Source organism: Peromyscus eremicus, chromosome 1 (assembly GCF_949786415.1).
Source record: "Peromyscus eremicus chromosome 1, PerEre_H2_v1, whole genome shotgun sequence".
NCBI classification, from domain to species: Eukaryota; Metazoa; Chordata; class Mammalia; order Rodentia; family Cricetidae; genus Peromyscus; species Peromyscus eremicus.
The window spans coordinates 133,737,665-133,758,861 of NC_081416.1; the positions used below are offsets into that span (position 1 = coordinate 133,737,665).

General features: G+C 42.7%; 1 protein-coding gene across 1 annotated transcript in view; it reads right to left on the reverse strand.

Annotated features, from left to right (window-relative positions):
- Positions 1 to 8,716: 8,716 nt before the first annotated feature.
- Mtmr10 (myotubularin related protein 10) overlaps positions 8,717 to 21,197 on the reverse strand; it is a 52,531-nt gene continuing 40,050 nt past the window's right edge. The window contains exons 13-16 of the mRNA XM_059273474.1: positions 20,072 to 20,241; positions 14,691 to 14,861; positions 12,237 to 12,419; positions 8,717 to 11,694 (exon numbers count right to left, since the gene is read on the reverse strand). Of these exons, the coding sequence (XP_059129457.1) occupies positions 11,098 to 11,694; positions 12,237 to 12,419; positions 14,691 to 14,861; positions 20,072 to 20,241 (1,121 nt within the window). The 3' untranslated portion in view covers positions 8,717 to 11,097. The remainder of the gene's footprint in view (positions 11,695 to 12,236; positions 12,420 to 14,690; positions 14,862 to 20,071; positions 20,242 to 21,197) is intronic.

The window sequence follows — 21,197 nt, forward strand, 5'->3', positions numbered from 1 at the left end:
GCCAGAGGAAAAATCAACATGGTGCACCTTTGGGATTTTTTTGAAACACAAATGATGTTTATCTATTAACACACTGGTAATGGAAGCTCCTGAGTTTGGGTTTGTCTCATGATTATCCAAGAAAGGAAGAAACCACAGAAATTCTGATTTCCTTAGAGAGGGGAAAAAAACCAACCCAAAATAAATTCTTTATTTCAAGAGAGGAAGAATTCAGAGTATTTCAGTTGTGGTGTCATGGCACATGCCACTCTTCAGGCTTTTTGATTATGTGTGATGAAATTGTGTGCCAAGACATTAGGGGAAAAAATGTTCTCTTCAGTTATTCTTCCTTTGTCAAAAGTTGGTCTAGAACCTCATTCCACTCCCACAGTTGACTGTTCACATCATCATCACAGGCGTACCCCATCCTGAAAGTGAAGTTGGCTAACCACTGGCCTCTCTTGCCTCCCCTCGCTGAGCCCCAGCACTGACAGCGAAACCCATGCTCGGCTGCCCATTTGCCAAAGGGCTGCTTAACCAAGTCACTTCATTTATTCATGAACTGACCAGCTACTGTGTGCCAGGTACGGTAGTTTAAAAGCCAGGAAGGTAGTATCGTATGATTCTGGCTCCTGTGCTCACCAGGAAGTGTTGAGGGAAGAGGAAAATATGGGAAGAACCAATTACAATACAGTGTATGGTAACAGTTACTGGAGAATGGAGAAGAGGAGGAGGCCTTCATGTAGACAACGAAAATCTTCCTGCCATTCAAAGGACATTGTAAAGCTGGGAATGGTGGCTCACACTTGTAGTCCTGGCACTTGGGAGGCTGAGGCAGGATTACCTTAAGGTTAAGGTCAGACTGGGCTACAAAGTGAGACTGCCTCAGCTCTGGCCACTAGAATCTTACTTTATCTCTCATGGAACAATCAGATTAATAAACACACAGGGGTGAAGTGTGAAGGGAGCGCAGAAATATGGCTCAGGGTACAAAGGTGCTCCCAAGCCTGAGCTGAGTTTGAAGCCTAAGACCCACGTAAGAGGATAAAACAGAGTTCTGAAAATTGTCCTCTGAACTTCACCTGTGTACCATGGTATACACAAACTAATATACACACAATAAATAAAACATGTAACAAATATAAAAACCAACAACTCAGTGGGCTTTGCTTAAATGTGTAGGCCGGGGGGGGGGGGGAGCATTAGAATATTTCTATTTGCAGAAATGAGTTAATTCGAGGATACTTCTTTACAACACCTTCCATACCACTAATCCAGGTCTCTCTGATGACCCATCAGTCTCCCACCTCAGCCAGAATAGAAGCTTCACTCAACTTCCTTCATTTAAGGCCTAGTAATGAATGTTAACCCAATTACTTTACCTAGTTAAGGAGCAGAGTTCAATAAAAGTTATCACTTGATCTCTTAGGGTTTTCATTGCTATGAAGAGACACCATGACCATGGCAACTCTTATAAGGAAAACATTTAATTGAGGGGGCTCACTTACAGTTTCAGAGGTTCAGTCCATTATCATTGTGGCGGGGAGCATGGTGCTGTGCAGGCTAACATGGTGCTAGTGTAGTAGCTGAGTCCTGCATCTTGAAGGCAACAGGAAGTTGACTGAGACACTGGACAGTATCCTGAGCATAGGAAATGGCTAAGCATGCCCTCAAAGTGACACACTTCCTCCAACAAGGCCATACCCACTCCAACAAAGTCTCACCTCCTAATAGTGCCACTCCCTATGAGATTATGGGGGCCAATTACACTCAAACCACCACACTTAGTATTAAGGTATTCCTTCAGTTATTTTTGAGGAATTCAAAGTTTCCTCTCATTTATTGAGCATCAGTGTTGAATACAATCATGGTGAAAATCCTACTATTCTTTTTTAGAGATTGTCATACACTCTGTATAATCTCCATTACAAGTTTATAGAATATGTCTTTTATTTTAACATTCCCAAATAATATCAAGCCATATAATTCTATAGCTCCTAGCAAGTTCCAGGCATGGTTCTAATCACTTCACATGCATTATATTGTGGGAGCCTCATAACCATAATTTTTGAGGTGAGTACTTTATGTGTGCATGCGTGTGTGTGTGTGTGTGTGTGTGTGTGTGTGTGTGTGTGTGTGTCTGAGGGTTGCTCCCAGGGCTTCATGCATGCTAGGAAAGTACTCTACCAGCAAGCTATATTCCCAGCCCTAACAAGGTACTGTTCCTACCTCACGTTACAGTATGAGATAGAGGCTAAATAATGTCCCCAGGGTGGATCTTAACAGTAGTGAATTCCAAGTTCTAAGCTGGCATTGTGGCTCGTGACACAGTAATATGCAAATGTGTAGTAATGAAACTTCATTGTGAAGAGAGAAAATTTTTAAAGTGAGAAAAAAAATTTGAGTATTTCTTGTTTATTTATCATAATGGGGTACTATTATTCTGACTTGAAAAAATAAGGCAATATTATTGTTTACAACAACATAGATAAACCTGAAGGACATTAGGTTAAATGAAATATATAAGAAATGAAATAAAATTGGTCATATTTATTGTTTGTCTTAGTGCCTGTGCTAACAGTGTTGTATTCATAAAGTCTTTTCATGTGCCAATGTGTTCAAGGCTATTCCCCAATTTCTCTTCTGTCAGGTTCAGTGTATCTGGTTTTATGTCGAGGTCTTTGATCCACCTGGAGTTGAGTTTTGTGTGGAGGTGTTAAGTATGGATCTATTTGGATTCTTCTACATGCAACCATCCAATTTGAATGGCACCATTTGTGGAAGATGCTGTCTTTTTTCCACTGTGTTTTTCTGGCTTCTTTATCAAAAATCAGGTATCCATGGGTGTGTGGATTTATGTTTGGGTCTCAGTTCTGTTCTGTTTTGTTGTCCAATGTATCTTTTTTGTGCCAATACCATGCTGGTTTTAGTACTCTAGCTCTGCAGTATGATTTGAGGTTGGAGTTGGTGATACTGTCAGCAATTCTTTTGTTATTCAGGTTTGTTTTAGCTATCCTGGGTTAGTTTTTTTTTTTTTTGTGTGTGTGTGTGTGTGTGTGTGTGTGTGTGTGTGTGTGTGTTTGTTTCCATATGAGGCTGAAAATTGTCAATCAAGACCTGTGAAGAATTGTGTTGGAATTTTGATGGTGATTGCATTGAATCTGTAGATAGCTTTTGGTAGGATGGCCATTTATACTGTATTAATCCTATTGATTCATAAGCATGGTAGATCTTTTCATCTTCTAATATCTTCAATTTCTTTTTTCATCTTAAACTTTTTATCACACAACTCTTTCATTTGTTTGGTTAGAGTTACACCAAGGTATTTTATATTATTTGAGGCTATTGTGTAAGGTGTTATTCCCTGATTGCTTTTTCAGTCTGTTTGCCATTTGTATATAGTAGGGCTACTGATTTGAGTTAACTTTGTAGCCAGCTACTTTCCAGAAAGTGTTTTTCATTTGTAGGAGTTTCCTGGTGGAATTTTTAGGGTCATTTGTGTATACTATCATATCATCTGCACATAGAGATGCTTTGACTTCTTCTTTTCCAATTTGTATCCCCTTGATCTCTTTTAGTTGTCTTATTGCTCTAGCTAAGACTTCAAGCACTGTACTGAATAGGTATGGAGAGAGTGGACAACCTTGTCTCATTTCTGATTTTAGTGGAATTATTTACTTTGAGTTTCTCTCCATTGAAGTTGATGTTGGTATGGGCTTATTGTAAACTGCCTTTATTATGTGGAAGTATGTCCCTTGTATCCCTAATCTCTCCAGTTCTTTTTGTTTGTTTGTTTGTTTTTGTTTTGTTTTATTTTATTTTTTAAGAGTTATTTATTTATTATGGATACAGTGTTTTGTGTGCATGTATGCCTGCAGGCCAGAAGAGGGCACCAGATCTCATTACAGATGGTTGTGAGCCACCATGTGGTTGCTGGGAATTGAACTCAGGACCTCTGGAAGAGCAGCCAGTGCTCTTAACCTCTGAGCTATCTCTCCAGCCCTCTCCAGTTCTTTTTATCATGAAGGGTGTTGGATTTTGTCAAAGGCTTTACTGCATCTAATGAGATGATCATGTAGTTTTTGTCTTTCAGTTTGTTTATATGGTGGATTACATTTATCAATTTATGTTGAACCATCCCTGCATCTCTAGGATGAAGCCTTCTTGATCATGGTGGATGATCTTTTTTATGTGTTCTTAGATTAAGTTTGCAAGTACTTTACTGAGAATTTTAGCATCTGTGTTCATAAGAAAAAGTGGTCTTTAATTCTCTTTAAGTCTTCATGTAGTTTGGATATCAGAGTAACTGTGGCCTCATAAAATGAATTGAGTGATATTCCTTCTGTTTCTGGTCTGTGGAATAATTGACATAACTCTTCTTTGAGATTCTGGTAGAATTCTGTGCTAAAACCATGTGGCCCTGGGCTTTTCTGTTTGTTTGTTTGTTTGTTTGGGAAACTTTTAATGACTGCTACCATTTCACCAGGGGCTAAAGGTCTATTTAAATTGTTTATCTGTTCTTGATTTAAGTTTGGTAGGTAGTACCTATTGAGAAAATTATAATTTATTTTAGATTTGTCCAATTTGGTAGACTACAGGTTTTTAAAGTACGTCTTTATGAGTGTCTTAGTTAGGATTTCTATTGCTGTGAAGAGACACCATGACCATGACAACTCTTTTAAAGGAAAACATTTGATTGGAGCTGGGTTTGAGTTTCAGAGGTCTAGTCCATTATCATCATGACAGGACTTGGTGGCATGCAGACAGACAGACGTGCTTCAGAAGGAGATGACTGTTCTACATCTTGATTCACAGGCAGCAAAAGGACTCTGAGTTCCACACTGGCCATAGCTAGAGTATATAAGCCGGCCCCCACAGTGACACACTTCCTCCAAGGCCACACCTCCTAATAGTGCCACTCCCTGTGGGCCAACACTCAAACACATGAGTCTATGGGGCCATACCTATTCAAACCACCACAAGGAGTCTCTGGATTTCCTGGGTATCTACTGTTATGTCCCTCTTTTTGTTTCTGATTTTGTTAATTTGGATATTCTTTCTCAGTCTTTTAGTTAGTTTGGGTAAGGGTTTGTCCATCTTGTTGATTTTTCTCAAAGAACCAAGTTTCATTGATTCTCTGTATTGTTCTCTTTGTTTCTATTTTATTGATTCTAGTCCTCAGTTTGATGATTTCATGTCATCTACTCCTCTTGGGTGTTTGCTTCTTTTTGCTCTAGAGTGTCGGTTATTAGTATGAGATCTCTGATTTTTTGTATAGACACTTAGTGTCCTAGAACTGACTTCATTGTGTCCCATAAGTTTGGGTATTTTGTGTATTAATTTTCATTCCTTTTTAGAAAGCCTTTTTTAATTTCTGTCTTGACCCATTTTTTATTCAGTAGTGAATTATTCAGTTTCCATGAGTTTGTAAGCTTTCTGTTGTTATTGATAACCAGCTTAAATCTGTGGTGGTCAGGTAGGATGCAGGGTGTAACTTCCATTTTCTTGTATCTGTTGAGACTTGCTTTATGTTCGAGTATGTGGTCAGTTTTGGATAAAGTTCTATGAGTGCTGAGAAGAATATATATTCTTCTGTGTTTTGGGTAAAATGTTCTGTAAATATCTGTTAGGTCCATTTGGTTTATAACATCTGTTAGCTCCATTTCTTTGTTTAATTTTTGTCTGGATGACCTGTCTATTGGCAAGAGTGAAGTATTGAAGTCTCCCACTATTAGTGTGTGAGGGTCAATGTGATTTAGGCTATAGTAGTGTTTCTTTTATGAACTAGGATGCCGTTGTGTTAGTACATAGATGTTAAGGATTGTAATGTCTTCCTGGTAGATATTTCCTTTGATCACTACGAAGTGTTTTTCCCTATCTCTTCTGATTAGTTTTGAAGTCTGTTTTGCCAGATATTAAAATGGTTATACTAGTTGGCTTCTTAGGTCTGTTTGCTTGGAATATCTTTTTCCATCCTTTTATCCTGAGGTGATATCTGTCCTTGGTATTAAGATGTTTCTTGGAATGGATCCTGTTTTTGCCTCCAATGTCAGTCTGTCTTTTTTATTGATGTTGAGAGATACCAATGAACAATGTTTGCTGACTCCCATTATTTTGTTGTTGTTGTTGGGGTGGTGGTGGTGGTGGTGGTGGTGGTGTGTGTGTGTGTGTGTGTGTGTGTGTGTGTGTTTCCCCTCTTTGATTTGCTAGTCTGGGATTATTTATTCCTTGTGTTTTCCTGGGTGTAGTTAACCTCTTTAGACTGGATTTTTTTCTTCTAGGGCTTTGTAGGGCTGGATTTGTAGAGACATTGCTTCAGTTTGGTTTTATCATGGAATGTCTCATTTTCTCCATCTATTGTGACTGAAAGTTTTGTTGGGTATAGTAGTCTGGACTGGCACCTGTGGTCTCTTATTAGAGTTTATAGAATGTCTATCTGGGACCTTCTGGCTTTTAGAATCAGGTGTTATTCTAATAGGTCTGCCATTATTTGTTACTTGGTCTCTTTCCCATTCAGCTTTTAATATTCTTTCTTTGTTCTGTACATTTAGTGTTTTATTATGTACCAAGGGGATTTTTTTTCTAGTCCATTCTATTTGACATTCTGTATGCCTTGTGTACCTTAATAGTCAGTCATCTCCTTCTTTAGGTTGAGGAAATTTTCTTCTGATTTTGTCAAAAATATCTTCTGTGCCTTTGACCTTTTCTTCCCCTTCTTCTATTCCTATTATTCATAGATTTGGTCTTTTCATAGTGTCCCAGATTTCCCGGGTGTTTTGTACCAGGATGTTTTTCAGATTTAACATTTTCTTTGACCAAGGTATCCATTTCTTTTATGATGATGGTTTCAATGCCTTAGATTCTCTTTTCTGTCTCGTCTGTTGGTGAGGTTTGCTTGAGGTTCCTGTTTGAGTTCCTGAATTTTTCATTTCCATATATCCCTCAGTTTGGGTTTTCTTCATTGATTCTATTTCTGTGTTTAGGTCTTGAATGGTTTCCTTCCATTGTTTGTGTTTACATAGATTTCTTAAAGAAACTCATTCCTCTTTGAGAACCTCTAACATTCATAAAGGCTGTTTTAAGGTCTTTGTCTTGTTTTTCAGCTATGTTAAAATTCTCAGGGCCTGCTGTGGTAGGGTTTCTGGGCTCTAGTAAAGACGTATTGTCCTGGCAGTTACTGGTGTCTAGACATCTGAGTTTGCGATGATGGTAATTCTGTGTTGATATCTGGTTTTGTCTTTGTTGAGTGGCTGTTTTGTTCCTTGGTTTCTGTTGCCCTCTGGGTTTCTCAGGATAGTGTGGTGACTATGTGCCTCCTGGTAGGGCCTTTGGGGATTCTGCTAGGTGTGGCCACTGGGAGTTCCAGTTAAAATGTGTTTCTAGATATAGGGAGCTAACATTTAGAAATGGGGATGTTCTAGACGTGGTGGTCCACAGGAGGGAAAAGCAGGGTGTTCCACCAAGTTCTGCATAGTCCTCTGGGAATAGGGGCAGAGTGAAGAAAAGCCATTAACAGGTAGTTTGCTACACAGCTGGGGATGAGACTGAGGGGTTGGATTTGGAGGACAGGATGGAGAGAGATCTAAAGCTCACTTGCCTGCTTCGCTGGCCTACTTGCTTCTCTAGCAGGCTTGGCGAGCAGGTACCTGGGGAATGCCTGCTGGAGTTCCTGGCTGGCAGGTTCTCAGGGAATGCCTGCTGGAGTTCCTGGCTGGCAGGTTCTCAGGGAATGCCTGCTGGAGTTCCTGGCTGGCAGGTTCTCAGGGAATGCCTGCTGGAGTTCCTGGCTGGGATAACAGGAAGAGTAGGAAGGTTGGGGAAGGTCTGTGTGATCCACTGGAGATGGGGACAGAGAGGAGGGAGAGGCCACAGTGGGTAATTAGCTACAGAGTCAGGAATGAGACAGGGTGCTGGCATTAGAGGTAAGGATGGAGAGGTGAAGAGGTACAGTTAGGTCACCTGGTTCCCTGGGCAGAGTAGCCTGTGGGTTCCCAGGGAGTGCCTGCTCTTGTTTGGGGCTTGGACTATGGGACGAGTAGGGGGAAGAAAGGTCAGAAGAGAAGGTCTAGGTGATCTACTGGAGATGGGCAGAAAGGAAGAGGAGTCTACAGTGAGTGGTCTGTTACAGAGCTGGGGGTGAGACTGGGGGATTGGATTTAGAAGAGCTTCACTTAGGCTACCTGCTTCCCTGGCCAGAATGACGTTTGGAAAACTCCTTGTTAATTAAACATGATTATAAAATAAAACCATGCCACTAACTTCTCATATCTGTGTAAGCACCTGAGGCTAGATTAACAAAGGCAAGACCAATGTCAACGCATTTGTACATCCTTTTTAGGAACATCCCCATTGGCTAGGTCGGGTTAATTTTATACATTGTAATTGTAACAGGGCTGCTCACTGCTACTGCTTGAAAGAGTCTCAGGTTAGAGAAGGGACCTAGAAGGAGGTGACTTAACTCTATAGCAGGCTCAGGACTCAATGTGGGGTCCCAGTCTCCAGGGACCAGGGAAACAGAATTCCCCAGTGTTAGAGCAGCTAGGGCAGAGCATTGATACCCGTGTGGCCTAACTACAGCCAGTTCTAAATTGATGTGAAAGTTGTTTCTCCAGCCCATCTTAGAGGGTATTCAAAAGAGATGAATGAAGGATACACAAGTACAGGTGGGAGCCGAAGCCCCACCCCCAACACCAGTCGCTATGGTCTTATGGATTGTTTCATACAGGTGACGACTACAAACAGTTTCAATGGAAATTTTATTGAGCAGTCAGAATTCCCTTTACATCCTTTCTGTTGAGCAGTATCCGGGCAACCTGCTCATCCCGCTTCAGTTCATCAGTTGTGTTTAGGCACAAAGGTTTTAGTTTTGTCTCAACACCAAGTTTTAAGTGCTTGAGATTACTGCTACAGCAAGATCTTGTTGAAAAATGAGTTGAACCGTTTTTATCTCCTGTCAGTACAAATTAATGTCCTTTCCTTAAATAGAGTTAGGCATTTTTGGTTTGGAATTGGTTCCCATCATAAAACAACAGTAAGACACTCCACCTTTAGGATTAGTACTAGAATATCCAGTGTCATGGCCTTTGCAGGGCACCACCAGCACAGGCTCTGCCCACAGGGCCTCTGAGACAGTGGCATCGAGCTCTTTGGTATGCTGCATGCAGCCATGCTTACCTCGTCGGCCACCACAGTGTCATTGGCTAGCAGGTGCCAAGCAGCTGCCCCACAGGCCACACTAGGACTTTGGAGCTGTTTTACAAATTTTACGCACAATAAGCTGTGGCACAATAATCATGATATAACCACCCAGTGGAAATATAAAAACATTTACAATTGATTATCATACAAAAATATGCAATTTCCATCATAAAGTAGTGTTAATAGTACCTGATCTCTTTGTAAGTTAACAAAAACTAAGTTCTTAAAGGAGTTGAAGTAAATGTGAGGGATGAAAATTACAAAGAAATTGTCAACCCTCAAATCAATTTAGAACAATTTACAGAAGTAGCAAAGCAGCTTAATGAAAATGGGGGAATTACTATCAGGCTCCAGTGGTGGCGTGGTCATGTCTCAGGCCCAGGGCTGCTCTGCAGCAAGGGACCGGAGCATCCTCACTGCTGATAATGCTATTTCCAGAAGTCAACAACAGATGGGTGGAAACATTAGGTTCAGCCGTAAGAGCAGAACTCATTAAGCTGTCTTGTAAGAACATGTGCTCTTTAAATGCAGACATTATTAAACAGTCGGAAAAGGTAAAAAAGTAGAACTGACTAAGCAGCACATACACAGGCCAACCTATTTTGAGAAATTCTGTTTTAGAAAACCAAATAAATCAGCACTTTACTATAAAGTAGTTTGAAATCCAAGGTGGTGATTTAAGACACTGCCATTGTCCGTTAGGAAATAGTCACCTTTAAACGGGGAAAAGAAGCCCTCCACACATCAACACTTGGGAGCTTCTGAACTTGGCCCTGTAAAGCTGGCCAGGTTCTTAGCATGGTTTGGAACAAGGGCTTCTCAGCCTCTTGGCATTGCCCCCCAAAGCCAGAAGGGGAGCATCTCTGTATTAAAATGGCAATAGTTGGGGAAGTCTTCTAGTCTGTGCATGTGTCCATCTCGTGACCCCCAGCAGTTATTTCTAAGGAGCAATGCTGGCCTGTGTCAGCATGTCAGCTGACGTGATCATGGGAGGCCAGAGCACTCCCAGCAGCCCGTGGTGAGAGTGTGGCATGCTCCTGTCCATGGACTGGGCACCCTCAGCCACAGCTGGAGCTGTGCACCTGCTGCCTAAAGAGCCTTTAAGGGTTGTACCCCATAGACTGCAGGGTGACTTCCTGAGGGACAAAACTGTGGCTCTGAAAACTACTGGCTATTGGTGAGGCTTGTTGGCAAGAAGCTATTCCCGATATACAGTGGGGTCTAAATGCCCTAACTTTAAACAGTGGGATTATACTTCCCTCTGTTATTCTAGCTTCTTTGTTACTCTTAATGTCAAAGGCACTTCTAGGTTTAATTAGCTACAGTGAATGCTTTAAAATTACAGTGCATTTTTTAAAACTTAGTTGTATGGAATTAAAGCAAATTTGTGATTTTGAAACACAGTGATCTAAGGTCCTAAATGAGGTGAACTAAAATAATAAAGTTTTACCCGGAACACAAACCCTCATTAGCTAAGTTCAGTCAGAGAAGCATATATGGATGCCAACTGAGGCCTGCTGGGAGTTTTATCAGATGACCGGAAATGCATTAAAAACTAATTTATGACTTTCCTATCCACCTTCTTTGGGTTGTAATCCGACTATCAGATAACCTTTAATAGGTGGTAGGAAAACAGATGTTGACGAAATTCACATAGCAGAGAAACCTGCTGTGATCGCAGGTGTGACGGCGGGGAGTGTGTGCTGCAAGTGACCCAAATGGGCCAGACCCAAAGGACAGAGGACAAAACCAGAGGTCACACTGCCCTTAGAATACCTGAAGGCAGCATGATTAAGCGCGTTTTAAATATTAGTGCAAACTTCTTACATATAAAACGATGTTTTCAACACCTAGATTAGCAATTTCAGTTCAAAGAGAAAATGTACAGCTTCTCGCAGTATGTTCAGAAAATACCTCGGTTTAGTCTTCATTTGCTAGCGTCTCAGTAGATAACCATATTTTGGCCCCACTTAAAAATTTGCTTAATGGTGTCCCTAAGATGCTACGTCTACATAGATTTCCTACAGGAGAAAATGGAAATGAAGAGGAGAGATACTCTGGTGTCCCCAGAGTGTCGTGTGGACCTGTGGCTCTGAAGTACATCCTGCTCTGGTCCAATTCTGCATAGCAAGCTTCCAGAGGGCCGCTCCGATGCTGCCTCAGCATCCTGCCTAGCATGTCCACCTCATCAGCCAGGAGAGAGAGCTTGTGGAAGGCCATGATGGAGCCCCCAAGGTTGATCTGTGCCTCAGGGACCCAGCGGAAGTAGCACAGTTTCCACAGTTTTATGTGTGTTCCGGAGAGACGTGGGAGGATAATGCCATGTAGGTTGGCTGGTCTGGAAAACCACTCTTTAAAGTACTGTTCCACTCCACTGTTCTGGCTGTCAGTGTGCTGAAGTGGGTCTGGCTTCAGTTTCAGTATTAGTGAGTTTCTCCTCGGAAGCAATTCTTGGTCACTGATGACTCCATTCTTTAAACATGACGGCATTCCTCGCAGTGTGGAGCTGTAACTTTTCTGCACAGAAGACAGATCTTGGCATTACTCTACTGGAACACCCACTTTTCCAAAGGACTAGTGGTGCAATGTAACCAGCTAGGACTGACAGATGTCAGGAGGGGTTCAGCCTTGAAGGACATGGTCCTCCTTCCCCTGTGGGCTTATGCTGGTCTTCTCTGGAACTAGCTTTTTGGATCGACTCTCCAAGGTTATTACCATGTCAGGAGAGTAGAAGGAAAGCAAGTACCATTTTCTTTAGTGCATGCTCATAAGACTGTGGAGGTAGGAAAAGAATCTATACTAGCCCATGAAAGAATGGGCAGGCTAGCAAAAAGTCAGGCCCAGATCTGCCATCTGCCATCTCTTAGGCTGACTATAAAAAAGTCAAGCTGTTATCACATCGGTTAAAACGGGAAGGCCTCTCAAAACCGGCACTAGCTGTCTCCTGGCAAAGGGCCTGTTTCTATCACTTGTAAAGACACCATGTCTAAAGCCACGTGGTACTGCACCAGCATGGGGATGGGGTCTCCACTGCTAATGGGCTGCTGTCTGCTGTTTACCTTAGAGCGCTTAAGAGACTTCCTGGAGCCATTCTGTACACAAGGAGTGCTCTTGCCAATGTAGAAGGGGTTGTGGAAAAGGGTCCGATCCTTTGCTGTGAACTGAAGAGCCCAGTCCCAGACCGAGGGGAATTTCAAGCCCTTTTCATCACCCAGCTGAATATTTTTGCTGATAGCAAACTCCTGTAAAGCAAAGCACACGTGTGAGAAGATACACACCCCCTTTTCTCACGCCTCTACCCTCCAGAGATTTTGTCACTAGAGCACTCAGCCCTCATGGGAGCAACAACTCTACCCTGAAAATGATGATGGATGTAAGTGAGAGAAGCACGCTGCCTGTTCATCATGTTCCCAGCCTTTGGACCAAGGAAGCTTTGCACTCTGGGCAATGAAGGTGCTAACTGAAAAAAAATGTTATCTAAACGGGTCGTGCAAACCTTAGATGGCTGCTGACCTCCCTACCTTAGGCTTACAGACACAGTGACCAGGGTCCCCACAGCAGCACACGGAACAACCAACAAGTGTGTGACACGTGTCCTAGCACAAGACAGAGATGGGCTGCCCTGGAAGGTGACCCCCAGGCCTTCTGAAAACTAAGCAGTCACCCTAGTGATGTAGAACAAGGACCCTCATCTGACAAGCCAGCTTCCTGGAAGAAATAGGTGGGAAGAAGTATGACTGGCTCTTATTGTCTATCTGGTAACTCTGAATCTTTTACAAACTTTCTATTTTAAAAGGCCAGGAATTTGTTTGAAATTAGAAAAAAAGGCAAAGTAGAAATGTTCCCAAAAAATGTAGAGCAATCAGGTTATATAACTGCATTACAGGCAGGGGAAGCTTGTAATCATTGAGAAATGGTTAAGCTGTGTGTGTGTACACACGTGTGTGCACAGTAGACAGACCTGTGCATGAGTCAGTGAAGGGGGAAGGTGGGGATGGCTGAGGGAGGCAAGAAAAGCCCAGGCAGGGTGAGTTCCCAGTAAGGCAGGCACGCAAATCATAAGGGGGTAAGATTACAGCTGTGGAACTGGGAAGCCATTTATTTTATACCGTGGGAACCTCTGAGCTTCAGTTTTACATTAGGAACTGTTAAATCTTTGTAGAAAAACAGAATAAATCATACAAAATTTCCTTCTCAAATTGATCAATGTAAAACACTGTTTAACACAGAAACATGAGTTTCTCTTGAGTCCTGAGTTCACCAAGCAGCAATGCTGAGCAATCTTGCTGCCTCTGTGTTGAGGACTCTCATGTGAGACAAGGCCTGCCTCCTCTCCTCTTGATACTGGTCTGCGGGGGCGGGGGGGGGGGGCCGGGATCCCTCACCCCCACATTTCCCCAGAGTACTTGAGTAGAAGCTGCAGGAAATATTAGAAGAATAGAAGGGAGAGAAAAAGATATAAAATACAGGATAGCCTTGAGAGGGCCTGGATCCTAATCCATCGGGCCTCAGCTGTCTCTGCCCTAGGGTATTTAAAGGAATGCCAAGGGGTGGAGCAAAAGACCTCCTCCCCCAGCACAGCCAAGTGCAGACCATCTCAGACACCTGCACTCAGGCCCGTGGTCCAATCAGCCTCTATGCGGACCTGCTGGGTAAAGCCAATAGGAAACCTAAAAATGGGCTCCAACACTGGTCTCTCCCTAATCAATCAAGGTCTGGTATTCTTCTCTAGGATGCTCCTCACTCCCAGCCAAAAGCAGCCTGAGTAGTGTTTTTTGCCTCTCATACCTAGACACATGCATGTGTCACAGTTGGTAATGTCACTATACACAATGAGACCAAAGGCACCACTTTTTTGTTTTGTTTTTAATTAATTTTTTTCATTTATTTTATATACTGACCACAGTTTCCCCTCCCTTCTCTCCTCCCATTCCCTTCCCCCACCTCCGATCTACCCCCTCCCTATCCACTCCTCCTCCATCTCCATTCAGAAAGGGGTAGGTCTCCCATGGGAGTAAACAAAGCATGCATGGCACATCAATTGAGGAAGGACCAAGCTCCTCCCCTGTATCAAGGCTGGGTGAGGCATCCCTGCATGGGGAATAGGTTCCCAAAAGCCAGTTCAAGTGCCAGGAACAGGTCCTGATCCCACTGCTAGAAGCCCTACAAACAGACCAAGCTACACAACTGTCACACACATGCAGAGGGCCTAGGTCAGTTCCATACAGGCTCCCTAGCTGTTGGTTCAGAGTCCACCTGTGATCCCAAAACTCAGGAGACATGCATAACTCCTGGGCCAAGTTGGCTAGCTAGAAAAGCCAGAACTGGCAGCTCCAGGTTCTGTAAAAGACTTGCCTCAAGAAAACAGAGTGGAAAGCACTGGGGAAGACACCAGACATCAACTTCAGGCCTTCACATTCACATACACCTGCACACACCGGAGGACATGCATACCTACACACTACATACAAAATGCACATGCACATACATACAAACAGTAGCATGTCACTTACGGTGCTTTGCTTCACCCGCTGATGAGGAGAATTGAACAGGAAGGTGCCAAACAGTGAGATCCGGGTACTATCACACAGCACTGCTAAGTATGTCTCGGAGAATTCGAAGGCTGCTGGATATTGCTCTAACAGCTGCCACGTGGTGTCCAAGAACAGCAAGAATAAAGGAGACTGGCAAACACAGACAGACAAAGAGGTTATTTGATGCTTCCCTCTGGTTGGCACATGTATTCCTACATTTATTATTGGAACTGAAGAGGATAACATGAAAACATCTAACCCTCAAACACTTGGCTGGGCTGAGCTGAGGCCATGTGAACAGATAGACCTATCTATGTCAAGACATACATTTAACTAAAACAAAAGTGCTGGGAGGTGGTGGCGGTGGACACCTTTAATCCCAGCACTCAGGAGACAGAGGCAGGTGGATCTCTGAGTTTGAGGCCAGCCTGGTCTACAAAGGGAATTCCAGGTCAGCCAGTGCTACACAGAGAAACTCTGTTTCAAAAAATAAAACAAAACGTAACTCTTCTTGATTAGCAGGTGGAGTAACAGAAACAAATGAGTATGCTGCCCTGGATGAAGGTGGAGAAGCAAACACGGCGTTTAAACATGCTGCAGTGGGTCTACAGAGCAACACAAAGCCATCAGCCAAACCTTGTAACTTCTGGTTGACCAGCACGTTCATGAAACTGGCATCAGCCCTAGATGGAGTGTCCTGGGAAGCAGCTGCTGGCCGCTCATTTGCATGCACTACCCCTAGTCAACGGTGCTTTCTGAACCAACACTGGACGAGCCAGCCTGGCTGCCTGGCCTCGGAAGTATTGCAGGGCCTTCTGAAGCTGAACAGGGAGCCCAGGGAGCCACACAGGTGTTACCTCTCAAAATCTGGGTTCCTAACTGCTACAGCCTATGTTCAGGAAATGTGAAAATTCCAAAGATGATTTTAGTCAGCTAGGACACTCTTAGCATTTAATTCTATACAACAGGGGGATGCATAATGCCATTTCCATACATGTATATGGTGATTGTTACCATCTGCCCTCTTACACTTATACCCCCTCTTCCCTGGTGGTTCTTCTCCTCACATAGAGAAAACATGTTATCCTGTCATGACCTCCAGTTGCCCCACAGTCCCTCCCTTTTTATGGTACAGTACTATGTCTTGTAGACATACACTGGATTTTTCTTACCATTTAGTTGGGATGATGGGCACCTAAACTGACTTCACAGTGAACATGGGCAGTATCTCTTTTGTATGTGACCTTTGACCCTCCTGGCAAGGAGTGGGATAGCTGGGTTATAAGGTAGTTTATTTTAGATTTTTAGGAACCTTGTGGTAGTTTGAATGTAGTTGGCCCCCAAAATCTCATAGGAAGTGGCTCTATTAGGAGGTGTGGCTCTGTTGGAGTGGGTATGGCCTTGCTGAAGGAAGTGTGTCACTGTGGGGGTGGGCTTTGAGGTTTCATATGTTCAGGATACCGCCCAGTGTGTCAGTCAACTTCCTGTAGCCTGTAAGATGTAGGACTCTCAGCTCCAGCACCAATCTGCCTGCATGCCGCCATGTTCCCCATCATGATGATAATGGACTAAACCTCTGAAACTGTAAGTGAGTCACCCCAATTTAATCTTTTCATTTATAAGAGTTGCTGTGGTCATGGTGTCTCTTCACAGCAATAGAAACCCTAACTAAGACACAGCTCCATACTGAGTCTGAGGGCTTGACTAGTTTATGTTCCTGCCAGCACTGCATAAGAGCTACCTCTTCCCCTCATCCACACAGCACTGACTGTTTGCCTTTGCTTGAACTTCCCGTATGCTTTCCTCTAGTCCCATATTATGAGGCTTTTGATTCATTTTGAATTGATTTTTTTTACAGGCAGAGGAAGGAATCAAGTTCCAGTCTTCTAAATGTGGATAATCTGGTTTTCCTGGCAACCACTTATTAAAGAGACTGTCTTTTCTCCCATGTATGTTTTTAGTACGTAGCTGCCATTGCATGGACTTCTCTCTTAGTGGACTCTTTCTTTCCTATTGGTCTGCATGTCCTTTTGTGCCAGTCCAATGCTGGTTCCGTTACCTTTGCTCTACAGTATGATTCGAAGTTAGGTAGCACGGTACCGCTGGCATTGCGCCTACTTTTTTTTCATTTGTTAAGGAGGCTATGTCCTAAAATAGGATCTATTTTGGAAAAAGTTCCATGGGCTGCTGAGAAAAATGTGTATCCTGCAGCTGTTAGGTAGAATATCCTGTAGATGTCTATTAAATATATTTGTTCTGTAATGCAGTTTAATTCTGCTGGTTTTGTTTTTAATCTTCGGAATGACTATGAATTGGAGGAGTCTAATCCACGGTGGAGAAAGCATGGTAGCAGGTAAGTTGTGACAGCTGTGGCAGCTGCTAGCTCACATGTACGTGGATCAGGAAGCAGGGAACAGATAGGAAGTGGTGTCAGGCTATGACTCACAGAGCCCAGCACTAGCAAGTCACTTCCTATAGTGAAGCTCCACCTAAAGATCCCAAAGCCTCCCAAAACAGCTATACAGCTGGACCAAGTGTCCAAATACATGAGCCTATGGGAAACATCCACATTCAAACCACCACACTGCCAATGGTCCCCATAGGCTCATGGCCAGCTCAGTGCAGAATGCATTTAGTCCAGCTCCCTAAGTCCCCTAGGCTCACAGCTTTAACATTATTCAAGAATTTAAAGCCCAGTCTCTTCTGAGACTCAGTGACTTGTACTTGTGAGCTCATACAAAATTAGAGAATAAGTTACCTCCAACATAGACTGGTACAGAGCAAACATTCCCACTCAAAAGACAGGAATGGAACAAAGCAAAAAACAAAACAAAAATACCAAAGCAAGGTTGAAAACCAGCAGGGTAAACACCAAACCCGTGGCCCTCCACCTGGCTGGGTCACCTGTGCTCAGATGGGAGTTTATAGCCCTGCCTCCAACTCTGGTCCCTCTGACACACATGGCCTCTCCCTTGGGCCAGTTCCTGCAGCTTGTTGGTATCTCCAATATCTTCGGGTCCCCACTGCACCTTAGGTTTCACCCTTGCAGCTTCAGGCACAGCACACCTGGGTGTCTAATGGGTTTATCAAACAATTGGCACAAACCTCCATGTAATAGCTCACCTCCACTCTTGCATTCTGCATGCCTCCAACACTCTCACCACGTGGGCAATGCCAAGTTCACTAACAGCTCAAGGTGTAGTTTGAGTCCCTTTGAGCAGCGCTGTAAGTCAGGTATTTGGGTCACACTTTTGAGCACTTGGCCACTGAACCTAGGAAAGCACTTTGCTGGCTGTGATTCACTCTGCCTTTGGAAGGAAGACCTTTGCATTAGGTGAGGCCTTCCCCCAAGCACCTTTCCTACTGTTTTTTAACGTTCAAGGTTTCTCCTTCACGACCTTCATCGTTTTAAGAACCGCAGCCATTCTGCAGTGAGCCCCTCACCAACTTTGATCTGGTTCAGGCTCTTCCTCAGCAAGTTGCCCATTTCCGTGCACAGCTCTAACTAGATCCACACTCCTTCCCTTGCCACAAGTACACTTTTAATATCTCCCGGCTCCACTTTCGGCCCTCACTGCAAATCTGGGTAAGCCAAGTGAACAACAATGACCAGTCTGCAGCATGAATAGTCTGCTGTGTGGAATCTCCTCTGCCAAACCAATTAGCCCATGACTCTTGAGTTCTGCCTTACTCATGTTTTCTGGACCTGAGCAGAGCACAGCTAGACTGACAGACTAGTACATGAACGGCTTCTAGTCCTTGTTCCCTTTAGAAACCCTCTGAGCATGTCTTCACTCTCCATGTTCCCACACTTTCCTTGTCTTTCCACTCACACTAGAATGGCCCATGACACTGTGTTTAGAGAGTTCTAGGGCTACGTTATTTTTGAACCTCCTAAGTTCCTTCAGAACACCAGTTCCAATGGCCTATAAACTGTCAGGTTCATGCCAGCAATGGCTCCACTTCCTGATACCAAATTTCTGTTACTTAGTTTTCTCATTGCTGTAACCAATACAAGAAGCAGTTTGAAGGGATAAAATCCATTATGGTGGGGAAGACGCCATGGGGTGGATGGCTCTTCGGTAGCAGAAGCTTGGCAGTGGCTTGTCCCATGGACCATGAAGTGGAGGGCGAGAGGTAGGCTTAGTTTAGAAACCTCAAGCCCTACCCTAGTGAAGATCCACCTCCTAAAGGTGCCATAAAAAGCCAACAAAACAAAAAAAACTTGTCACGACCGGGGACCAAGTGTTCAAATGCATAAACCCACAAGGAGCATTGTTATATTCATGCTGTAACAAAGGTGTATTGATGCTATCCATAATTGTTGTATTGGAGTCAGCTTTATGTCCAGAAATGTTTCCAGCATCTGATGCAGCTATGTTTATAACTGTTAAGTATTTTGATGAACTGTTCCCTTTATTAATGAATAACCTTACATCTTCTAACTAATTCTGAAGTCTGCTTTGTTGGATGTGAATATAGCTACTCCAGTTAACTTACAGATTTCATTTGCTTGAAATAACTTTTTCTACCCTTTCACTTTCAGACTGTGTCTTATCTTTGCCAGTGAGGTATGTTTATTGCAGGCCGCAAATACTTGGGCCTTGTTTTTCAATCCAACACTTTTGACAGTCTGCCTCTTTCAGTTAGTGATTTGAAATCCTTAAGGTTTGGTGTTACTATTCAAAACTATGAACTAACTCCTGTCATCTGCTGTAATTCCTGATTCATTCTCCATCTGCTTATCAAATCTTCTAGTGAGATTTACTGTTTCCTGGTGTGTTTCTCTTCCTCCTCTAAGTGAAGGAATCTCTCTATTCAGTACTCTTCAGGGACTGCTTAATGAATTGTAGCTTATGATCTTTATTTCTTAGGGTCTTTATTTCTTTGATTATGAAGCATAATTTTGCTGGTAACAATAACCTAGCTTGGTAGTTTGGGGTTTGTTTTTGTCTTTCTTTCAGGACTTAAAATACATCATTTTAGGCCTGCCTGGACTTCAGGGTTTCTGCTTAGAATTCCACTGCTATTATGATGGGTTTGCTTTTCTCCGAGACTTGACATTTCTGTCCTGCAACCTTCAATAGTTTCTCATTTTTCTGTTCATTTAGTGTTTTAAAATATATTATGATGGCCCTATAGTGAAGATTCAGTGATTAAGAGCATTTGTTGTTTGTGCTGGTTAGTTTTTCTCAACCTGGAAGAAACTTGAGTCACCTGGGACACTCTCACTCTCTCTCTCTCTCTCTCTCTCTCTCTCTCTCTCTCTCTCTCTCTCTCTCTCTCACACACACACACACACACACACACACACACACACACACTTAAAAAATGTCTAGTAAGGCAGTAAGACTGGTTACCTCTTTCTCTGACCTCTTCAAGTGGTTGCATCTGTCTAGGAACTGATATCCTACCATGACCCACTCCTTCTGTATCAGACTCTGAAATCCAGTAATTGTCCTGAAATATGGATCCATCATTACTTGAACAAGGGAAGCTACCAGACAACTCAAGTCTCTTCCTTCCTCCTCTGTAATAAAATGAAAAGAAAATGATGACCAAGAGAAATCCTGACTGTAAGTCAGATAATGCAACATTATATACTTAAATTGCCTTCAAGACAGTCTATGTAAGAGAATTTTAGTAGATTCCAGCAGCTCTCAAATATGATAATTTATATATAATTCATGTTCTATTTTTAATTGGAGATCTATATAAACCAAAAGAAGTATTAAAGCAAGTCATCAGTGAGTGAAACCAATTACATTACTTTATCCTAATTCATTGCATTACACTGAAGAGGTCAGTACTCACTGAAGCACTGACTATGGATGGACTTTCAGGTGCCACTATTTGCCAATGCAGTTCATTGATCACATTTCTTACATCTCAATAGTTTGTGGTACAACATCTTTCTAGAATACATTCCACTACTGTTTGGTCAAGGGTATTAAATAAAACACAATATTTCCACAGGTATCTTACTTCATATGGCAATGGCTCAGCAGTGAGCAATGGAATGGAATTGTCCCCATCACATGAAAAGGTGGCAAGCATTTCCTTCCCATCTTTTACAGCTATTTTCCTTTTCTTTTCAGATTTTTGCTTTTTAAGACAAGGTCTCAATGTACCATACTGGCCTCAAACTTGCAATGAAGCCAAGGGTGCCAATGGTCCTATCTCTGCACCCCAAGTGCTAATATCACAGTTGTGCATCTTGCCACTCAACCATTGTCCTTTTCAATGAGTCTAAAATTACCTTACTATCAAAGCCAGGCAAAATGATAAAAAAAAAAACTATTCACTGATAGCATTTGCAATTCTAGATGTAATAGCCATTAATAAAATATTAATATAACAAATTACTATGAAAATTTAGGAATAATTCCCTGGAATGCAGGATTGCTTCAGCATTTGACAAAGTAAAGATAGCATATTAATAAATAAAAGTCAATAATATTATCATCTGGAGGCAAACTAGCATCT